The sequence below is a fragment of the Lonchura striata genome, chromosome 1, assembly GCF_046129695.1.
Source record: "Lonchura striata isolate bLonStr1 chromosome 1, bLonStr1.mat, whole genome shotgun sequence".
NCBI lineage: Eukaryota > Metazoa > Chordata > Aves > Passeriformes > Estrildidae > Lonchura > Lonchura striata.
Window position 1 is genome coordinate 142,620,939 of NC_134603.1, and position 23,329 is coordinate 142,644,267.

The following is a 23,329-nucleotide window of genomic DNA, read 5'->3' on the forward strand; positions in this document are numbered from 1 at the left end:
ATATTGCAGGGAATCACATATATAGAAAAAAGGTAAATGGACAGCAAGTCAAACACTTTACACCCTATTTTGATAAATGAAAACAATTTCAGCTCTATCTGCAGAGCTCTTAACCCTACTTGCAAATCAAAAAATGAGAATACTCTTCCAGTACTGATATTTCATAATCATAACTCTTATTCTTGAGCACTTTTTCAGCTGGTCTGAGCTGCTGTGGTTACAGTATCTGCAGCTCAGCAGCTTGTATGCTCAAGAGTCTGCTGTTTGCTGTCGAGTTTTAAAAAACACTAGAAGTTTTACAGCAGAAAAGTTTCAGGCAGAGATGTCAAAGGATGGTTACTGCATGGGTTAGCAGTGCCAGATTGGGATGTCTTAATTTTATGACACCTCTGAGCAGATGCTTTCTTGCAGATTGAGTTATTAATGACATTCAATGGATGTCATTAATAACTTTTAGTACCTACACCTTTTAGTACCTATAAGCAAAATTACATCAATAAAGCAAATAAGAAAAACCAGCAAAAAAACCCCATACACTTCAGAATCATACACACACACAAAGCAAGCCTACTCCAACAGATTTTAAATGCTGCTCCTAAGACTCTGACTTTCATAATTCTCTGACTTTCGGCCAATCTTCAAGCAATGTAAGTTATCAGTAAAGATTATTCAGCTTAGAATATTCAGAAGTTTAAAGAGAAGTTTCATGATCTTGTGAACTTCAATTACATCACTAGTGTTCTACCAAGTCAAAACTTACTAACTGAAAGTTGAAAGCCACAGCCACTAGAAGACCCAGACCCTCTTATTATCATCTTCAAGAACAGAGAAGAATGAGACTTGTGACATTAATATTGTCTGCAATGCCAGCAAATATCTGATCCTTTCCACTACTTAGAATTTTAGGACCACAGGTAGAGTACTGACTGCTTAAAACTGATTGAGGATGCCAAATAACTGGCTACCAAAACTGTCCATTCAGAAACTTTGCATGTATGTAAGGAGGTGCACAGTAGCCTGTGAGACTGATACTGCATCTGTATTTTAACAAGGGTTATCTTGTGGGATATCTCCCCAACTATTCCTTTCAGAAAGTAAACCAAACTGCTTATTTTTCAAGGCATCAAGGTAAGTCATCTCACACTCCAAACACACAGCAGGCAAATACATATTCCTTTCAAGAAAAACTGCAGCATGATCACTGCAACTTCAAGATTGGAAGAAGCAGATTCTTAAGCTGGGATTTCTCCAACTGCACCAGAAAGAAAAACAAAACCAGCATGAAAGGAAAGTGTTAAGTTTTGACACCTAGGACATTTCTGAACACTCTTCAGGTAGTAAAATGCCACAGGCATTAAAAAGACAAGCACTATCAAGGTCAATAATCACCATACATTTTTTCTTAAGCTTACAGATTGCTGCAAAAACCAAGTAAGTTTTAGACTTAGGATCTCATTTTCCCTTGTGATATACTTTCAAATGACTTTAAAAGTACAGGTAAGGCAAGAAAGTCACACTGAAGATTGTCAGTAATTTCTTATCCCAATTTCATACCGATTTTTGATTGAGTTCATCACTAAGCAGTTCATATTCCTTTGCTTTATCTTCTACTTCCTGAGACTTCTGATCATAGTTGACAGCTAATTCTTCAAGGGCTTGTAACACCTCTTTCACTTCCTCTTTAGAAGCATCATTTTCAGCCTGAAGGCGATTCAACTCCGCTTGCAGGTTGTCTTGGTCCCGTCTGGTTGATGCCAAAAGCTGCAATATTGACAGAGGTTTAATAAAAATACAACAATAAATAATCATTAAGAAAATTCCACATATATATTGAACTTTATTAGTGTTTTTAGCTGCTACAATAGCTTGTATCTATATTCCAAGTGACTAGCTTCATGCAGTAAGGATTCCAAGAACATAATAACATAATATAATGAACAACTAAATTCACAATCTATATTCACAGTTCTTTAAGTTTTTAAACATCTTAAAAATGGAATTGATTACAAATGAAGACGTATAGGAGTAGCAACTAGAAATGCACACAGAACATTGCAAATTCTCAAGCCACTGAACACTACTCATGAGTCTGAAATTATCAACAGTCTAGGGACTAAACTTCCAGCATTTTAACACTGTTAGCTGCTGAAGAGTAACTAGACAAAGGGTACAATTGCTAGAAAAACAGATTTATTTATTTAAATTAGATTCAACAGTAGCTCCAACTTCCCTACTCCTTGGCCCATTTCCCTCTGAGTATGTACACAAGGATTACCATTTTTTAAAACTTTTGTGTTATAGAGAAATAATTTCCTATATTTTTACTAAATTAAATTTTCATTGTTAATAGAAATTTACCCTCATTAATTTACATCCTTGGCAACATATGCATACAAATAATTTGAATATGCCAGCAAGTATGGTCTGAATTAACACATAGATATTTCCTCTTTCATTATGAGCCAATACATTTTCCTCCTCTTCCTTCTCTCTCTGTACAGCAACTGACCAGAAGCAAACCTTAGAACAGATTTCTTACATTAAATCAAGTTACCTTCAGCTCTGACAACCTGCTAACTTTGCATAGGGAAGACTGTGGCTGTCTTTGCATAAAATACTTCAATTCTTTCAATCTTAATGGGTACTTAAGATCCAAGTAAAGCTGGTTTAAGTTTGGCCATCAGCACAGTGTAGGTGGGAGGAATGAACAGGCAGAGCATTTAGATAAGGCACAGAAGAGAACTATTGTGCAGTAGTAAGCTGTCATTCTCCTCCCTGGTCATAAACTGAGACCTATTCCAAACACCACCAATTTCATTAAAAGAAAGACAAATGAAAATAAAATAGAGATGCAAGAGCAAAACCCACCTCTTCCTGATCCAACATCTGGGTCTTCAGTTTTTCTACTAGTTGACTCTGCTGATTAATTTCTTCATCCTGTAGTTGAGATAAGACTGTGTTCATTAAACTGACAAATACCAGTCAGAAAAAAGTAATCTATGAGACTGCAGACAGCAGACATTAGGTATCTAACCTTTCCCTATTACAAGGTAATCACACAACAAAGCAATAAAAGTAAAAACCAGTTCTTTTCAGTGGTTGATTCATTAGGCTCCTAACTGGCATGTATGTGTAATACCCCATGCCTCAGAGATAAAAGTCTTATACCTGTGCAAGTCTTTTCTAAGATGTTCTAACTTCCTAGGAATAATTAATATTTAATTAAAATATTTTTCTATTCAAATACAGGACTACTGCTTAAATTTGAGATTATTTATTTCAATTAAAATATCCAAAACATGGAGAGAAAAATTTTGTCTTCAAATGAGTAATTTTCCCACATTTATTGTTTTCCAGCTAACAAACAACAATCCCTTAGCACCAGATAAGGCAACTTTGATTTCTCTTAATCAGAATTAAGAGGAAGCACTCTCAGCAAATACTTAAGCTAAGCTAACAAAACAATATTGACAAATTAAACACAGAATCACAGAATAAGATGAGTTGGAAGGGACCCATCAGGCTCATCAAGTCCAACTCTCAGCCCTGTGCAGGACACCCTGAGAGTCACACCCTGTGCCCAAGAGCATTACCCAAAAGCTTCTGGAACTCTGTCAGGTTTGGTGCTGTGAACACTTCCCTGGGGAGCCTGTTTCAGTGCTCAACCTCCCTCTGCATGAAGGACCTTTTCTAATATCCAAACTAAACATCCCCTGACACAACTTCCGGCCACTCCCCCTCAGGTCACAAGAGAGAAGAAATCTGTACCTGCCCCTTCGCTTCTCCTCTTGAGAATGCTGAAGATATATTATACAATAATATAATTCAAGACATTTTCAAGAGATCTTACATTAAGTAAGAATGGCATACCTTGTCATCCAGTTGTTTGTAAAGTTTGGCAATTTCTTCCTCACATTTCCTTCTCTCAGCATCAGTGAAATTGCCAGTTACTCCAATTGTGGTAGCTGGTTTATCATTAATAACAGTAATATCCTTGTCCACTGCAAAAGCTTCTAAGTTTGCCTTCTCCTTGTCAAACTGTTCATCAACTGGTACAGTCTCCCCTTAAAAGTAAGTTTAATTTTAGTAGTTAGCCATGACATACTTCCCACAAAATTACCCTTAAAAGTTATTGCATATTTCCTACTAACAGTAATTAATGAGTTCAACTGATTACTTGGCAAAAAAAAAAAGACCATTAGATCATTCAAACTATTTCCTGCTTACCACAAAACATTGTATTTCACCCAGTTACTCTGCTATGAGCTCCAAATTACTCATCAAATATTGTCTTCTAGAAAGTCACCTAACTTTCCCAGGAGACATAACACTCTCTCTCTCCCTTGGCACTGTTTTACAAGGTAGCCACATTTACTTTTACATTGCTCTGCTTCTAATCTAAAATATTTTCAGTTACACTTTTATCCTTTTATTTTCATGAAGATTATTCTGATGAGAACACTAACTTCACAGAGGACAGAACATGCCAAGGCACTTCTCTGGTAAATTAAACTAAATTCCTTAGTGCTTTATTCAAAACATTTTATGCAGTCCTTGCAAAGTATAGGCTCTTTTCAACACTCCAGTATCTCATGTTAGGTATAGTTCATTCAGAAAGTTGACATTTCAGGTGTGGCCTCATATCAGCTCTATGAAACAATAAAAAAACCCCAACAAAAATCAAAATAACCCCACATCCTACCAAACATATTTCAGCAAACCCATTTTTTATTAGATTTGTATCAGGATGTGGTGCAGTTGTCAGATTGCAAAATCATCTTTTACAGTTGTGAAACTCCAGAGTATATCTGTATGACCTATGTTCTCTTATCCTGAATTTATGGCTTCACTATTAACTTGCATTTTGCCAGCAACTTGAACTGATAAGAAGTTAATAATTCAGGAAGAATTAACAAGCACGTATTTGGCACTGTCAGCAACTTTGGGGTTCGAGTGAGTTTTTTGTCTATTCACATGTTTGAGTTTTAAATGAGGGCAAGATCTTGTGATATTGTTTTGAATCAGAAAACCAAAAGAGAGGAAACATTTTACTTAGTTTCTGCACTTACAAATAATATCAGTTTATCCCCCAAAATAAATTTTTTTGAATGTAAGTAACTCTAGTCCTGCTAGAAAACCAAGTGTTGAACAATGTAAAAGGAATACACCTTCAGACATTTTGGTCATAACCTGATTATCAGAAGTTATTTCAGCTGCAATAAAGCAAAAAAATATCATGTTCCAAAGCTGACTTACTACTGTAGCTTTAACATCCTTATTACTGCCTTGCATAGTGCTCTTAGCTATATCTGGTAGCCTGAAGCCTATTTCAGTGTGTGTTGGCTTGTCTAAAGTTTGCAGAATAATAATATAACTGCTTCTCACCATTCCTCCATCTGTTGAGCTCATTTTCCAGCCACTGTATGGTGTTACGCAGAGTCTTGTTTTTCTCTTTTTCCTTCTCATACTTTTTCTTCCACTGTTCTGCAGTGAGCTCCACATTGACGCAGACCGTATTTTTAATGGTCTTTGCTCTACACAGAGAAAGCAAAAAGCTCTGAAACTTCATTTTCAAATAAAGGAATTAAAGGCTACTAAATAACATGTTCACATTTCACAAGTGAAAACAAACATTCCCATCTCTTCCAAAACCTTATTTCTATTCCCTGTCAAGTTACTATTCTTTCAATTGGATTGATAAAACTGTCAAAGGACAGAGCAACACAACTTTTAAAAAGCTGAGAAATCTCAAGCTGATTGAGTTGGAAAAATTAAGCTGCATACCTTCATCTGAAAGAACTGAGGTCAGGACAGCTGTACACAGTTTTGAACAAAAGCATAGTATTCCACATCTAGCAAACACTGTTCAATGGAGAGGACACTTCTAGCATGCAAACCATCTGTCTTATCTAAGAAACAAGCTCATTTCAACCAGAAGTCCCATTACTGGATCTCCACTAACCAAAAAGGTGTTACAAGTTACTTAGGTAATGGCAAGTGTGAGTCTCTATCTTCAGGTGAATTCCATTAAATTAGGTTTGGAGACAAAACAACAGACACTGATAACATATTCATAAAGTAACATATGGTTTACACTATAGTGCCATACTTCACTTATTTCAGTAGTTTCCCTGTTTGATCTTCTACTACTGAATATCCCACTCCAAAAAAAGCTTAATGGCAGTTAAACATCTCCCTTGCCCTGCACTGACTCCTGTAAGTACCCTTCTGCAAAATCTTAGAGAGACATTCCTACGAAAAGAGATATGATTTTCTCTTGTATTATATGAATATTACATAGCCTTCAGTTCCTACAGCTGAGAGCTTCAGCATAAATTTGATATCCCTAGGAAGTTGAATTATTATGCTGGACTAACTGTAGTGGCTGAGACAGGAATGCACTCTGTTAACTCCTGAAGACATCAAGAGCACAAGGCAGTGAAACTACATAGCTGCAGCTGGAAGACATTTTCCAGTAGCTCATTCACTAAATAATAAAAGGAAAAGACCTCCTACCTTCTAAAAGGAAACCAAAAATCTCCACTAGTGCAGAATGCAGTCATTACTCCACACTCAATATTTATATTCTGTCAGATTTCTAATCTGGTCTATTTTCCATAATACAGAACTTCTCAGAGAACACCAGAAGGAAACTATCTTGTTGGACTGAGGTGGAAGAGGTACACTAACATCAAAGACCAGATGGACTAGCAAAACATTGACTGGTTTTCTAATGTGCTCTGCTAAATGGTGTGATTCAATCTAGGGGTCAGGAACTGGAGTATAACAGAGCAGCAACAATAATACAATGGTAAAGAAAAACTACCAACAAAGTACCTAACTGGAAATAACTATGTATAAATTCAGTTAAAAACGACACAGGAATTCACAAGTATAACTTCAAAGTTTACTGGACTGTTACATACAGACCAGAGAACAGGCTCTCCTGGCAAATAAAGGATTCAACTTACCAGGGAAGAGCCCCTTCCTACCTTCTTTCACTTCAGGGAGGGCAGAGGATAGGAAAGTATTTGTAGCCCTCCAAGATTTTACGTTAAACCACAATTTGAACAAAATTATATGCTTCTCCTGAAAATACAGTCTTCAGGATCCTGGCTGGTTTAAGGATTTTTATGTATTACGGGACAAGATCGATCACAACACTTAGCCATGTATACACTGAAGAATTACACAAAGAAAGTAAACATTCTCATTAATTTGGTTCAGGAATCTTAGAGCAACTTATTTATTTCTCAGTGTGCATTTATTCCTCTTAAGTCATGTACTCACCTTTGGCCAAACAGAAGAGTAGATTTAGTTTCAGATTCATTGTAAGAAGATGGAGAACAGCAAATAACAATAGTGGTTCTGCAATTACCCCCTAGTGAATCTTGAAGGATTCTGGTCATTTTGCTATCACGATATGGAACATATGTCTACCAAGGAAGAAGTTAAATGATCAGTCATGTATTTTCAGACACATTTAATTTGCTGAAATATGAACTACACTTTTGCTAGGTATGACCTCATTAGAAATACATTAAATTCTACTTTAATTAATTAATCATAAGACTGAAGTTCCATTAGATGACAAAATTGTATTCCTATGTTTGGTAACCTTTAGAGCACAAAGAAATTTTCAGTATGATGCTCAGATCCCTCAGCATTAAATGCAACTCATTAATCTTTACTGTCAATACAGTACAAAAGTAATGGCCACCTGCAATGCACTGGCTCATATCACTGAGACTGGTAAGAATTTCTGCACAGTATGTTCAGAGATGCAAACTTTTAACCTTTAAGTAAAAAAAGACAAAAGAGAACACTTACACTGCTTTCAGCCAGGGCTGAGATGACATTTCCAAGAGCAGACAAAGACTTGTTGATGTTCTTGGCCTCATCCAGCACAGCACCTTCTGCTCCAGTTTTACTAACCTATACAACATTTCAGGACATTACTAAATGCATCATCAAAAAATACCTTCAACATTTAAGAGAAAACTTATGTAATTTCAGTCTTCCTAACTTTATGAGGTACACATAAGCAAACTCTTAATACTATTTTCCCAATTCATTATCAATTTCTCATTAAAAACTCAGTGTCTGAAGATATTTCTCATGTTTTTAACTAAAGTGAATATTCTCCCTGCAAAGTGCACCTTTTAGTAGCAGAAAAATGCATAGTTAATAATTTCTGTCAAATTAACAACTTCAAGTTTTTTAGAGTCTGTAAAAAAGATTTTTTCCTTAAAAGTAAATAAGCATTAAAAATAGTTTGTCCATAAATCATCCTTAAAACCAAACTACCTCTCCCCTTTAAAAACCCTAACAAAACAAACCCTAAAACCCAAACCACATACCACTACTACCCCTGGAAAATACACCAGAAAATCCTCACATGCATAAATCTGTGAGAACACATTTTAGAGGCAGAATCTGACCTACATGAGTGCTCTAGGAACTTAAGTAAGTAGCACAGACATGAAAAAATCTGACCTGATACCATTATATTTACCTTGCCTCTTTTGCCTCAAGGGCTGAATTTGACTTACAGTTCTATAAATCTCCTTTACTGTTTCCACCAAGCTGTGACCATGACTACAATTAAATAATTCTTCTTTCCTGTCTATAAACTGATACAAGGCGTTAGAAAACCCCAAGTATTTCAAAGGGACTGGGGAAATGCACAAAAGTTAAGTTTGAAACACAAAGGAACTACAGAAAAAGGAGACCTGCAACCCAGTCCTCTTCTTTAAAAGAAAAGAAGACACTGACTAAAGAAACACATTTCAGAATAAATATAGCATCAGACACAACAAGCAGGTCATAGAACAATGATGTAAGGAAAAACAACAGCAAGCAGAAATGTCTGAAAAAACTGGAGGCAAAGATAGGGATAAACCCAGAATCTAAGATGAAAAGAATGTCAGAAATCCAGCTCTTCTTACAAGACTAATTACAGTATGTATTTCCTTCCCTGCTTTAAGCTACTGATATAGGAAAGCAAGCTGTCAACCAGTGTTAATCAGATTTTCAAATTAAGAAACTTGGCATCACTACATAGGAAAATCCAGATATTCCACAGCCATAAAACTTTATTCCTGTACCTGGTTAACTCATACATCTGTAACACTTTTTTTTTTTTGCACTCTCAGATACTGAAACTGAACTTTGTCCTCTTTCCCCACCCTAGTCCAGGTTTACAAACTCTCACCTGTAGAAATGTGGATCAGGTTAAAGTGTCTAACAGCCAAGTCAGCCTAGGATTCAGAAACCATGTTTAAACATCAAAATTAACATACCTCAGAGATGACAACTGAACCATCAGTATTATAGTAATGTAAAATACTTGACTGTAAAGAAAAACACTGTTTCAGAGCAGAAAGAGAAACTTATAATTACCTTCTCACTACCTGCCAAGTCCACAAGGTAAAGTTTTCCACTTAGTTTCTGTTCTGTTTGAGTATTCTCTTGTTTTACATTAATAAGAAAAATACTATGACTTCGGGAGCTGTGTTCATTCATATCTGTAATTCAAAATAAACACGTCAAAAAGATTTGTACAACCAGTCTCCTTTAAAACAATACCTCCCCACAGTGCAGCAAGAGATCCAAAGCTAACAAAGCTGTATAAATCTCTCAATAGCAGCAGACCTAGAGGCAGCAAAACCAATGGTATAATCTAACTGGGTAAGAAAGATCCAGTTTTCCCTTGGGCTCCTTTTAATATCACATAAATTCACTCATCAGGTTTGCTAGCTTCTCAACCATGGATTTCACACATTAATTTACTTTATTAGAAGAGAAAGTATATTTAGGTCTTCATAGGAGAGTCTTTTGTAGACTTCCAGGGTAACCTATTTAATCCTTCTCTGAAAATTTTAACTGGCCACAGCCTTTCATTCTGGTCTTGTACTGCCTCCTCTGCTGTGAAACACTAAGAGAAAACAAGGCTTGTTGAATTTAAAGTTTTATTTTAATCCAGTAAAAAATTTAATCTGAATGAGAACATCTGGCCATTTCTTCTTCCTTTTAAGTATACATCTCTCACAATTCTAAAAGTACCAGCTTACTGATGTTAAAGAAGCACAGAACACAAAATAATATTCTATCCAAATTTTCTTTGTGCAGTCTCCACTTGAACCTTTTTACTTAGGAGCAATGAAGCAAAACCACAAGACCGAAATTCCTTAAAAGGAACATATTTCTTTATTTTTATCCTTAACCTAAGAAATGAGAAGAAAATGTTTGTATTTTCTTAATGACTGTATAATCCTTCTTCCTGAAGAACTAAATAAACACAGAAAGATTGTGAAACATCCTCAAATTCGCTCTGAAACTTCTGACAGTCACCTCAGTTGCTAAGAGCTCAAATCTTACTTTGCACGCACCTACATCTTCCCTTGTCTTCTCTAACCCCCTCTGTCATTTCCACATCCTGCCGACTGTGGGAATTTGCACACCTACAGCATGGCTCCTTGCAACTCAGTTGCATGCTACAGCAAAAAATCTTGGGATGCTGCTTAAATCTGCAGCAGGTCTGAATTCTGATCAGCTGCTCTTAGAATATGCCACAGAATGATCAAATTGTAGACAAGCCACACTTACAGATTTCTAGGTTAATTGAAATAAATTCCACAAACTGGGATTTTGCACTATTCCTAAAGCAGAACTACACCTTTTTCTCCAGTGATGCATAGTTCCTCACTGACTACTTACTTTCTCTTTTCAATCCCAGTCTAAGAGCAACCTGATCTAATCAGAAATGAACTCAAATACTTGTTTCTGAAGTGAAACTGCTTATGCCAGACCCTTTCAAACACCTGAATTGTTTAGCTTGCTATCTGTGCCTCACCTACTTTTTAAAGGCAATACCAGAAGCAAATTAATAAATTGCTAAAAGGAAACAGAAGATGACACTTACTTGTAACTGCTACGTGTCGGTTTGATTTTCCTTCATCTATAGTATCCATTACTTCTTCTGGACTACATACAAAACGCTCTGTGCAACCCTTTGAAAGAAAAAGGAAGGATTGTGAAAAATAACACCACGTAAACAAGACACAAGTAAGTGGTGCACACTAGAGGAGTGAAAGATGAAAATACATCAGACTGATGCTCACCTTTACATAGGGAACTCTATTTTTGTCCTCATGAACAGAAAGATTGGTCTTTGAAACTGGAAGAGAAAGCATTCCAAAGTTAAGGCAAAACTGAATACAATGCATGCCCGAGTCATAAATGGTACCTCTCAGCAGCACCTGACAAAAACTTAATGTGTGAGAAAGCACCACCACTGCAGCTTTAGTAATATCTTACAGAGGACCTCCATGCTTTCCCATTATGACGTACCTTTATCATGCAAAGTTATTAGCACAATGAATATCTAAGTAACATAAAGGGTTTTTCATGTCCCTCCAGAATAACTTATTTTATAGTTCATACAAATAAAAGTCTTACCGTCCAAAAGGTCCCTTATTTTATCCAAGTATATTTCAAAATATGATACCTAGAAGTAAGAAGAGGAAAAGAGATACATCAGAAGGCAAAAATGCTTTGCTTCTTGATCACGAGAATTCAGTATGATTACTATGACCTCCCACACAACACTACATCCAGCTCAAGTTCTTAAGGCTGAATTAAAACACATCTTTAAGAAGAAACTGTTTTGATCAGAAGTTTCAATCACTATCAGCACTGCCACAGGTTATCAGCATAGCTTCCATCAATGTTTACCAGAACAAAATGAAAGTTTTAACATAATTCTTCTTTAGGAAAAATCAGTTACTTAAGTAATAACTCGAGTTATCAGGTTTCCAAGTTACAGATATTTTAAACAGATATAGAATATCCATTGAAACACCGAATACCTTTGAGTTTGAATACAAATTAAAGTAAAAATGAAGAAAAGTTTACCTTAATATGAAACTCAAGATTCTCATCCATGGAGTAAATATAATTAAAAATATCTTGCACTATTCTTGGAATAATGCCCATTCCATCTGGGTCATGAAGCTTCCCCTTAACAGAAAAAGATAGAATGTAACAAAAAATTCATACTCAATCCAGCACTACAAACAGTATTCAAACACAAAACATCTGGTTCAGTTTAACAGACAAAATGCTGACGAGTATGATGCTTTTACTCCATGAAGTGAGCCCCACTGTTCCCCCAAAGTGAAAAGTTCCACAGTTCCCCAAAAGTTAAAAGAACAGCCTCAGAACTCTCCCAAACTACAAGTGAAACTATGCTAGTGATATTACTCCTCTGTTTCTCATCCTGTTACTGAGCATGAAAAAACCCCACTCTAATTGCCGTTCTCAGTCCTAAAAAAAATAATGGGATATCAAAATGTTGCAAGAAGAAAACAAGCTGACATTTTATTTCTACAAAGCAAAGACTATTATGATGAAAAGACATGACAGTGACAGAAACAGAAAAATATTTTAACATTTCTTACTTCCATAGTGTGTGTCTTTCCAGATGATGTTTGCCCATAAGCAAATATTGTACCATTGTATCCCTCAAGCACATCTAAAGGGAAAGAGTATTTTCATTAGTGTTGATTTCCTTCTTCTAAAAATAAGTTGAATTAAATAGAATGCAAGCAAGCAGGTCCTAAAATGCCCAGCAAATTAAATCACTCAATGTTTGGGAACCTTGTGCTAGAGTTAAGGGAAGGGAGGGTGTTCATCCCTATATCTTTTAATGCATTTTGCCATCACTGACAGTGTCTTAGAAGTTGGCTGATTAAAGCACCTGTTTCTTCAACCAGAGAAATCAAGACTTCACATTTAGGAAAAAAAGGAAATTGATACAATTGCCACGCTGAAGAGGTGGTCTTTGATATCTCAGAAGAAACCAAAAAGGAGAACTCCATCATATTTTCTGCCTTCAGGGAAGTTTAATTGTCCAGTTGTGATGACAATGAGTAATGCCCTAAGTGTCAAGTATCTTACTCTTAGGCCATAAGCTTTTATTTCAAATTATGAATGAACCAAGCAAAGTTTTACATTAAGGGGGGAGGGGCTTGTGGGTTGGGTTGTTTAAGTGTAAGTTACTCTAGAACTACATCCTGCAAGCAAACTTTTATTTTCCAAAAACAAGCACAAGGAGATACTCCAAATGGGGAGGTATTTGCCACTCCACCATACTCTTAAATCCATTTGTCTTGCCACTAGAGCTCATTTGCCACTTGATGCAGCACAGTTGAGAAATGTCACACAGAGCTTAGAGTCTTACATGGAGAAGAGGGGCAGTATTACAATTCTTAGCTAAATTCAGTTTTCAATTTTCTGATCTGAGCCTGATTATTGTTTAACTCATTAAAGGGTTAAATACTTGCAGCAGCATGAACTTCCCACAGCAATTTACTTTTCTAATGATGAAAAACACAGTATGCTTACGCAATATTCTGTTGGTATTAATTAATAGTTGGTATTTCAGGGATTTCTGACAAGGCTTTGTATAGCTGTTTTGAAAGCGCATCAATTAGAACTTACTGATGTCCTCAAGAAATTAATCAATTTTATTTTCAGGGAACTAGCTAGTTGTTTACTACAAAAACTTACTGTGCATATCCTTCTTTGTGACAAGACTTGATTTTCTGAAGGTACTAGGCCAAATCTGAGAATTCAGTTTTGGAGAAATTGGACACCCTAGCATCCACAGCAATAACTTATATTTCACAATTTTAATTTCCTCTTGCATTCCTCCAAATGAATTTCTGTATCATGCTTCTCACCAGTAAATTTGGGGGGACATGTGGATAGTAGATGACATCTCAAACTTATTAGTAATAGTCATTATGTTTAATTTCTGACAAATTGTTTTAAATTATCATTGCAGAGAACTGTAAAAAAACCCTAAAACATAACAGGTAAATGTTATCAAATGTTGCAATCAAATGAAACAGCAGGTTAAGCACTGACATAATTTATTAGCTCAACTACAGGATGACTGTATGGTGCTACAATCATGTTGGCACTTATCACACATTCCAAAGATAAAAGGCAGGAATAGAAGTATTCGTTTCCAACACTGAAATCCATACGAATATGAGATTTTCTTATGGTAAATTTGCTCTTCCACCTTACCTTTGACAATCTTCTTAGCACAGTCATTGTATACTTGTTCTTGTGATGTGTTCGACTGGAATACACGGTCAAATATATACGGCTTGGACTGTAAAAACAAAAACAAAACAAAATACTTATCAAAAAATGCTGGAAGTGGAACTGGAAGGTGTTTGTTAATAATTTAGAAGTACTCTACACTGTCTCAGCCCAATCTTCTATTTTAAGCACTTGAAGACTGTAGTGCGGAAATCAGCTTAAATAGTGCTGCCTAAATCTTCACACGCTTACTTACAAGGAAGGCCTTGAATTAAATATATTTGGTTTCAAAGTATTATCTACATAGTTCTGCAAAACTACTCTGCCACATGACCTCAAGTCACTTGATTTACAAAGTAAGCCACTGCCTGGTCTGTACATCTGAGAACCCCTTATTTCTCACCTTCCTTGGTAGTAGGTTTACTCTGGCAAACTCAAATTATTAAAAACATACTCCATGACAAAGTATCTGTCTTGGTAGTATTTCTTGAAAACAATCAAACCAAAAAGAAACATTCAACATAAACTATTGCGCCATATAAGATATACTTAAAATAAAGTTCCCCAAGCAGAGGAAAAGGCGATACTGGGGAAGCAAACCTTTCACAAGACTCATTTTGGAAAAGACTACATGAGGAAGATCTGACAAAATTTTGAGAGGAATGCTGGATATTGCTTTGTTTCAGAGTTCTAAGAAGCTCTAACCCAACAGTTCTAAGCAGCTGACAATCCATTAGGCTATAAATCATTACACTCATCTTACAAAGCTCAATTTTTGTAGCACTTTCAGAGCTTGATTTTGTAGGTAGCCAAGCAGATGGACAAAGTTTACAAAAACCTAGGTCAGTTAACACTGTTAAACTCCCTGCAACTGTTAAGTGTTCCATTCTGCCTAAATTTAATTTATTATCATCCTCTCACAAGGATATTCTGGAATTGCCCTTCCAGCAAAGGAACAAGTATGGCTTCCATCTTTTACCCACACCCATCTGCCTTCCCTAGCCTGGCCTTCCATTTGTCTTTTAATAATATCTGGCACCGTATGAAACAAAGTTTTTTCAGACTAAACACATTTATCTGAGGCCTTGAAATCAGGTGGATGAGCAGTCTCTTGGAAAAGTAATTACAGTGTTCACTGAATAAATATGTTTAAGAAACCACAAGACTCGGTAGGCAGAAGCTGTCCCTAAGGGGCTGAAGTTTGTCAGAACACTTGTTTCACAGCAGGGAAAACACCACCCTTCTCCATTACTCACTTCAGCTCCAAAGACACCTCAAATCCCTATGCTCTACAGGTAGAATTGAGGCCATTAGATACACCAGGAGGGAGCCAACTAACAAGTACCCCTTGAGGTAAGAAAATGAAGACTGAGAACACATTACACAAAAAAGGAAGATCCTGTAGAAAAGATGACACCATCTTTCTCAGTAGCAGTTGTAGTTTCAAAAAGTCTCCAATTTCACAGATATCAATCAACTACACTACACACTGCAAGTCAGTTACACCACAAAACATTAATCAGCTCTGTTTCGTACTCTAGTGCATATTTATATGCACTGAAATAATTCCATTGTGGAATAGAAAATTAAGCTGCAAGGCCTTCACTTGGGCAGTTTTGCCTTTAATTGATCTTGATTATTTATATGGTGAAAGCTGTGAAGCACATGACCAATTTCAATTTCCCTCAAGTTAACAATTGCTGCCAATATACAAAACTTAATAATTTTGGCCAAGAGAATCCTCACAAGGGGTCCTGTTGTCACTTGTCAATTCTTCATCCTTTGCATGTGGAAAGTGGAGTATTTCCTCACACATCCTCATTTTTTATCACACCTGTGAAAATCCCTATTAGTGGCATGTCCCTGCTTCATCATCACTGAGTCAGTATCTAATCAAGTAAGTTTAGACAAGCAGGTTGCAAGATAATTATGTTTTAAGAATGCAAATTACTCCCACTCAGTATGGTTTCACATCTTTGACATACACTATACTATGTCTTATCACTTCTCTTCACAGTCTACTTTCTGCAGTAAACAAAGCTAAAACAGTATTATACGGATTACCATGCCCAGAAAGTCTCCTCATTACCTTTAAGAGATTAATCAAGAAAGATTAAAGTGTCAGATATTTTTTCTGCACCAGATGCCTTTTCTTCCCCAAGCAGTAAACAATCAGATCTAACAATGAGCCGAAGACACAAAGGGCCCAAGCACTACTGTGTGGTGTCCCTAACAGGGTAGTAGCAGTGTCACCAACACAGTATGAGGCTGCTTTGACACACTCCTGAAATTTTCAGAAACCGGTGCTCAAATTCTGTTAGAAATTTAATACACATGGCCTTATAAGTGAGACATAAAATAGCAAGCAAACAAGCAGCACTTTTAACTTCCTCTCTCAGGCTCTTTTAGTTCCTTGCCCAGCATTTCTTTTGTCTGTAGTCAACCACAAGACAACTGCAGCTCCTGCAGTTGCCTTGCACTTGAAGGGACGTGGTCTCACAGCAAAACTTTCCAAGTGCCCTCACAGCCTTCAGAAAGGTGCAGCTGCCAACATGATTTAGCAGTAGTTAAACTGAGTCTTAATAAAGGGATGATGCTGAAGTACAGTTCCATAGCTAACTTAAAGACTAGTTACCCACTATATAATAGGATGCTCAGCCAATCTAAATTATACAAAATTTAGAGTACACGTGAACTTATGTGGAAAAGGTTTTTGTCAACATATCCAATGAAGACTACAGAAAAATCTGCAGTCACAACTACACTGAAAACTTACATCAAAAGTCTGAGAAATACTAAAAGTTATCTCCATAAATGTAATTTTAAAAATCCCTTATTATTATTGCAACTTTCCATAAAGTACAGACTTGGTTTTTCATAAGATCACCTGAGTTTACCTTACTTCTTATGCACTGATATCTGAAGCTAAATCATTAGTAAAAAACTCACTTGAAAAATCAGTAGCATATTTTTCTACCAGAACACAGGCAGAAGCTCTTTAATGTTTTTTACTAGAATGGACAGATAAAATAGTGCTACAATACCTACCCACGCTTAGCCTATTCTTGGTGAAAGGTTAAAGTAGTACATAATGGGCTTACTTTGCCTTTAAGATCTCCATCTATATTAAAGAATGTTCTTCCCATCAGCACAAAATGTGTTACAAGATTTATTGAAAATGGAATAATTTCTGGAAAGTATTATGTCAGATACCTGACTCACTTCTTCCTATTACTAAGCTAAGGTATTGATGCTTTGACACACCTAATCAAGTCTAACACTGTCAAGGGGTGAAAAGGCACAATTACTAATGAGTATTTTAATTTTAGGATAAAGAAAGAGGATTTTCTTCTTGCATTAGCCTCATGCATACAAAAGTGCAGCTGATACAGAACAGTCAGTGAATCTCAGCTTTTTATCCTCTTTTTCTTATTTCTGTGGAAATACTGCAACTCAAGTATTAACTCTTTCAGCAGTTATTTATTGCTCTAGAATGACTAAAACATGTGATTTAACACTGTGACTAGAAACTCAATTTCCAGAACAGAAACAGAATATTTTTTGAATAAAAGTTTCAGCCAAAATTTTTCTTTAGTAGAAAGTGTCTTCTGAAGAGAAAAGCAAGTACTGCTGTTTATAAAAACAGTCACTGAATTTCAGTGAAATTCAGGACAGAAAACTTAGGCAAATATGAGCAAGGTGTTTCTACGCAAGTGGCTCTGCAGCCAGGGAGAAAAGCTCTGCCTTTACAGATTCCTGGACATCGGAATATTCCTGTTAAATCATCACACCACTGTCACCTGAAAAGCACCTTTGTTACTCAACATTTAATGGAATAAATTAAGAAAAAGAAATAGAGAGAAACATTGGAAGAATAGTATTGTTTCAGCTACAGATTGCAATTCCTGATTCATATTTAAAGTTCCACTATAGACCTGATGCCTTTTTTTCCTCTAATTAAACACTGCTTTCTTTAAATAAGGTAATTAATTTCTTGAATTTATACAGTCCAGTACAGTCTTCAGCATTTTTCTTTTGGAAAACATACTACTAAAAGCTGCAGTCGTACCAAGTGACTTTCATTACCTGATTCTAACAACTTTCTAACCTAGCCTTGTGTCATTTACAATCCAACACTAGTTTAAAAGACAATGAAAAAAGAAAGCCAAATGTCTCAAGCTCTTCCCAGGATTACAGAGGTACATCTTAAATATGAAAATAGATAAGTAGGCATGATTCTTTCCTGAAAGCCATACAAATGAGGAACGGACAATTATCATTACCAAAATCCTTTTGGACAACAATGGCACACTACCCATTTCTGTGCACATCCACAAGGCCTCATCACTGCAGCCACTGGGGAGTGCTGCTTTTGGTTCAGGCTTCAGTTCCAAACCCCAGAGTGTCACTGTATTCAGTAATGTATCTTTTGGGTAGTTTTAAGATTAACAAGACTAGATATAGAAAGTTATTTAAAGATGTTCAGATACATTATGCAGAATTCTAAAGCTACTCAGTTGCAAGCAGCTTTATGTTTGATAAAACAAAGGACATAATCCCATATTAAACTGCTCTTCCTCCTTGTTGTATCTTACTCAAAAGCCTGAAATCCACTAGCAAATTGCTATCAATTTTCACATACAGGTACATTTCTAATGTTTAACATAAAAGTCATATAATGAGTAATCTGTTTTAACAAAATCCTTGTATTTAATTAACAGAAGAAGCCATTAGGAAAAAATAATTAATATACTATTGAGATAGAAAGAAGTCACCTGCAATTAAAAAATTAAAAGCCCTTTACTAGTTAAAAAGTTTCATCCTGTGGAAAGAAAATACTGTGTTTCAGAATCTGCTCTTTAAAGCAGACCAACACCATTATGTCCCCTAAAACTGCTGTTACACACTAGCTACAGTTAAAACTTTTATTTTATCTAACACAGATCAAAATGACTCACTTGTCCAGAAAGACAAAGATGACATTAATTTTGCAGGAGCTAGGAAAAGAAGGGAAGACAGCTAGCTCAGAGATGACAGGGGAATCAAGGAAGGAGGAGGGTTTGGCTATAGTCACTGATTTTCCTCCCCACCCTCCTCCAGAGGAGTCAAACCTGCAGCCTGGGATCAGCTCTGCTGCCTCCCAGTCTTCCCCTCCCATCGACCATCACAGGCAACTCCCAGGATTATTAAGGCAGCCTCCACTGCTCCAGCCCCGAGCCAGGCACCCACGGGAGGTGCAAGTCCTTCAGGCAGCTGAGGGAAGCAGCTATAAAAAACCAAAAGTGGCTCAATTACTGCTCAACAGGCAGCAACAAGGGCAGAAACCAAAGAGCTGAGGTAACCACACACACAGCTTATGGAGGAAGCCTTTCAGACACTGTTTCAGGAGCACTGCTTCTGTTATCCTCCCTTGGGCAATTCTGCAACACACAGAAAGAAGTGGTGCCTGACTACAGGCCCAGGTTAGAGGCTCTCTAAATTTGTAAAAACTCACTCAAGCTATTGAAAACAAAAGCACCAAACACAAGTTATTGTCAACAGTTTTAGAGATTCAAGTCAAAATTTTGAGTATATCAATCTTGTCCTATAGCCATCATTATACAAATACAAAATCAGAGATTATCAAACCTTTATTCAAATTTTGTGAAACAAGACACAAATACTGTCACTGCTACCCCATTTAATAATTTTGGGGGCATCTTCCCCCAAGTTAGACATGGCAAGTCCTGGATCCAGGACAACTAGGAAATCTGTTGTGATTTTTTCCAAGGTGAAATCACCAAGGTACAGCTGGCAACACTAAACATCAATTCTGAACAGAAAGCCCACCTGATCCCTCAGGAACATAATGTCAAATTGTTCTACTCAGATACAGAACTACCTCTGCACATTTTAGATATTCAGATATTTATTTACCTCTACATTTTAGATATTTTAAAAATGCACCTAAAGAATATTTTAGAAATATAAGCTTTCATTTATACGAGGGCTACTGAAGAAAATTTATTTTTAAGTTAGAACACATTAGGGTTTCTACAATGAACTGTGGATTATAAACAGACTATGCAGTGTCACAATGAATGGGTATTTACTGATGAAAGTGAGATTATTCACTCAAGTTATATTTTCCATTTTCCAGGATTGCTTCCTTCCTCTGAGTTTACCTGTACAACCTCAGGAAGAAGTGATGTACTCCAAGATAGTAAGTTGCCAGCTGAAATAAACCCAAATTACCTCATTTCACAAGAATGCTATTGTTCTTGTCACTCCAGACTCATGGAATTCCATATTTTATTGGCAAATTCAGCTGAATATTATCAGACTAAAGCACTAGTATTTAGTAAATCCTATTACAAAAAAAGTATTTTATTAAATTGCCTCTATTGCTTCCTGCAGCTTCAGATACTGTGCAAAAAAAGCTATTATTGGTAGCCTCAAAAAACAAAACATAAACCCCTAAAATTTTTAGACAGATAACTGGTCTCTAAGTTACTTTCAGCAAGAATCAGCAGTTTCTCATGAAATATATTTACACGAAAACACAAATTAAAAGTTAACAAAAACAAAACAAACATTGGGGCTAAAGTGTGTTTGTACAACATCAACCAAACCAGGCAACAAACAACTGCACTTTATTTTTATATTCTAGCTCCACTTTGTAGCTAGCTATGATTCACTGGAGAAAAAGGAAAGGATTATCTTTTCCCCTACAACATCCATAATGTTTTTAACAGGAGACCTTGCAAGGAGACTCCACTTAAAATACACTTAGGAACATGCAGTAAGGCAAATGGTCTGTTTATTCTGATTTAACAACAACAAAAAAGAAGCTATCAGCTGAAGACCGATGTACAGCTCTGGAGCCTGCACTGCCGTTCCGCATTTCTTGCCCAAACTCTCCGCAGACAGCGATCGGGCGGCAGCCCCCACGCGTGCATTTAGCATCTCACAGCACGGCCGGCCGGCCCGGGCAGCGCCCGGCCGGCGGACACTGCGGGACTCGCCCTCACTCCGCACCTCGGCACTTGCGCCTTTGTCAAAGGTCTCCCGACCTGCCCCACCGCCCCCCATACCCGGACCGGCTCACCCCGCCCGCAGCCGTCCCTGCCCCCTTTCCCCTTCGCCTCGGTCTCCAAGGAGGCCGCTCCCCGCCCCGAGGGTCCCCGCCCGCGGGCGCTCCGAGCCCTCCCGCCCCACAGCGCGCCCATCCCCGCGGCGTGACCCCGCCGACCCCGGCCGCCCCCTCCCTCCCTCCCTCCCTCCCCCGGCGCTTCCCGCCTCTCCCGCCCGGGCGGGCCCTCACCGCGATGACGACGGTGTCCTCGCCCTGGAACTTAGCGATGTACTTGTCGCCTCGGGCCACTTCGGACTCGTTGAGGGGCCTGAAGCGACACATCACTTTGATGTTACACTCCGCCGGGTCCGCCATCTTAGGCCGCCGCCGCCTCCGGGGCGCTCAGCTCCGCCGCCGCCAGCTGCCGCCGCCGCACCGCCCGCACCGGGGGGGTCTCGCAAGCCGCCGTGGCCGGGAAAGCCGCGCCCGCCCCGGCAGGAGGGAAAAGGGAAGGGCTCCTTCCTGGCCGCCGCCGCCGCCTCCCGCTCTCACTTCCTCCCCAACATGGCACCGGCCATGGCGGCTGCGGCCGCGGCTCCCGCCCCGCCCCGCCGGAGGGGCGGGCGGTGACGTCACCCACCGCAGCACCAGCCCCGCCCCAGCCCCGCCCTGTGCGCAGGCGCGGCTCCGCCCCCGGGCGGGGCGGTGCCCGCGGGGCCGCCGAGGGCGCGGGCAGGGGCGGGGTTGCCTCAGGCGGGCGGGGCGCCATGGCAGCGCCTGGAGTCGCGGTGCCGCTGGGGTCATGGGGCCGTAAACTCATCGGATCATAGAATTATAGAATCATGGAATCATGGAACCATCAAGGTTGGAAGAGACACTTAAGGTCATCAAGTCCAACTGTCAACACAGCACTACCTGTGGCCCCTAAAGCACCAAACCATATCACCCAGCGCCAGTCCAGATGCCTCTTAAACTCCTCCAGGAATGGTGACTCCTCCACGTTCCTGCACAGCCTGGCATCATCCACACAGAATCAGGCTGGAAAAGCCCTGAGGTCATCCAGTACAATGTATATCAACTAAATGCCACATCCAGTCTTAAATACATCCAGGGACAGCCACCACAGCCTCCTTGAGCAGCCCATTCAAATGTCTAACAATTATTTTTGTGTAACCTGAACCTCCCTTGGGCCATCTTAAGGCTAAGTCCTGTGGCCCTGTTGCTGGTTGCCTGGGAAAAGAGGCTGACCCCCACCTGGCTGCAGCCTCCTTTCAGGCAGTTTTAGAGAGCAAAAACATCACGCCTGAGCCTCCTTTTCTGAAGGCTAATCACCCCCAGCTCCCTCAGGCAGGTGATGGGCAGAGGGCTGCAGGGATGAGGCCGCTGCCGCCCTAGTGAGGAGTGTCGGGCACCGATCTGCACTGCCACCTCAGCTCCGCTGGCAGCTGGTGTCAGACAGGTGACATGGCCATGTCGGGCACCGATCTGCACTGCCACCTCAGCTCCGCTGGCAGCTGGTGTCAGACAGGTGACATGGCCATGTGGGGCACAGATCCGCATTGCCACCTCAGCTCCGCTGGTGGCTGGTGTCGGACAGGTGACATGGCCATGTGGGGCACAGATCCGCATTGCCACCTCAGCTCCGCTGGCAGCTGGTGTCGGACAGGTGACATGGCCATGTCGGACACTGATCTGCATTGCCACCTCAGCTTCGCTGGTGGCTGGTGTTGGACAGGTGACATGGCCATGTGGGGCACAGATCCGCATTGCCACCTCAGCTCCGCTGGCAGCTGGTGTCGGACAGGTGACATGGCCATGTGGGGCACAGATCCGCATTGCCACCTCAGCTCCGCTGGTGGCTGGTGTCGGACAGGTGACATGGCCATGTGGGGCACAGATCCGCATTGCCACCTCAGCTCTGCTGGCAGCTGGTGTCGGACAGGTGACATGGCCATGTCGGACACTGATCTGCATTGCCACCTCAGCTCTGCTGGCAGCTGGTGTCGGACAGGTGACATGGCCATGTCGGACACTGATCTGCATTGCCACCTCAGCTCCGCTGGCGGCTGGTGTCGGACAGGTGACATGGCCATGCTGGACACCAATCTGTGCTGCCACCTCAGCTCTGCTGGCAGCTGGTGTCGGACAGGTGACATGGCC

At 39.2% G+C, this 23,329-nt stretch overlaps 1 protein-coding gene across 2 annotated transcripts in view; it reads right to left on the reverse strand.

The window, feature by feature from the left end:
• Positions 1–21,757, reverse strand: part of KIF5B (kinesin family member 5B) — a 33,819-nt gene extending 12,062 nt beyond the window's left edge. The window contains exons 1-14 of one of the 2 annotated variants that reach the window (XM_031503806.2): positions 21,419–21,757; positions 14,098–14,185; positions 12,462–12,535; positions 11,917–12,021; positions 11,461–11,509; positions 11,124–11,179; positions 10,925–11,012; positions 9,403–9,527; positions 7,831–7,935; positions 7,291–7,436; positions 5,386–5,534; positions 3,871–4,064; positions 2,869–2,937; positions 1,555–1,761 (exon numbers count right to left, since the gene is read on the reverse strand). In XM_031503806.2, coding sequence (XP_031359666.1) covers positions 1,555–1,761; positions 2,869–2,937; positions 3,871–4,064; positions 5,386–5,534; positions 7,291–7,436; positions 7,831–7,935; positions 9,403–9,527; positions 10,925–11,012; positions 11,124–11,179; positions 11,461–11,509; positions 11,917–12,021; positions 12,462–12,535; positions 14,098–14,185; positions 21,419–21,544 — 1,581 coding nt within the window. In that variant the 5' untranslated portion in view covers positions 21,545–21,757. The remainder of the gene's footprint in view (positions 1–1,554; positions 1,762–2,868; positions 2,938–3,870; positions 4,065–5,385; positions 5,535–7,290; positions 7,437–7,830; positions 7,936–9,402; positions 9,528–10,924; positions 11,013–11,123; positions 11,180–11,460; positions 11,510–11,916; positions 12,022–12,461; positions 12,536–14,097; positions 14,186–21,418) is intronic. The other variant, XM_021542972.2, reaches the window with a different exon arrangement.
• Between the last annotated feature and the right edge of the window lie 1,572 nt (positions 21,758–23,329).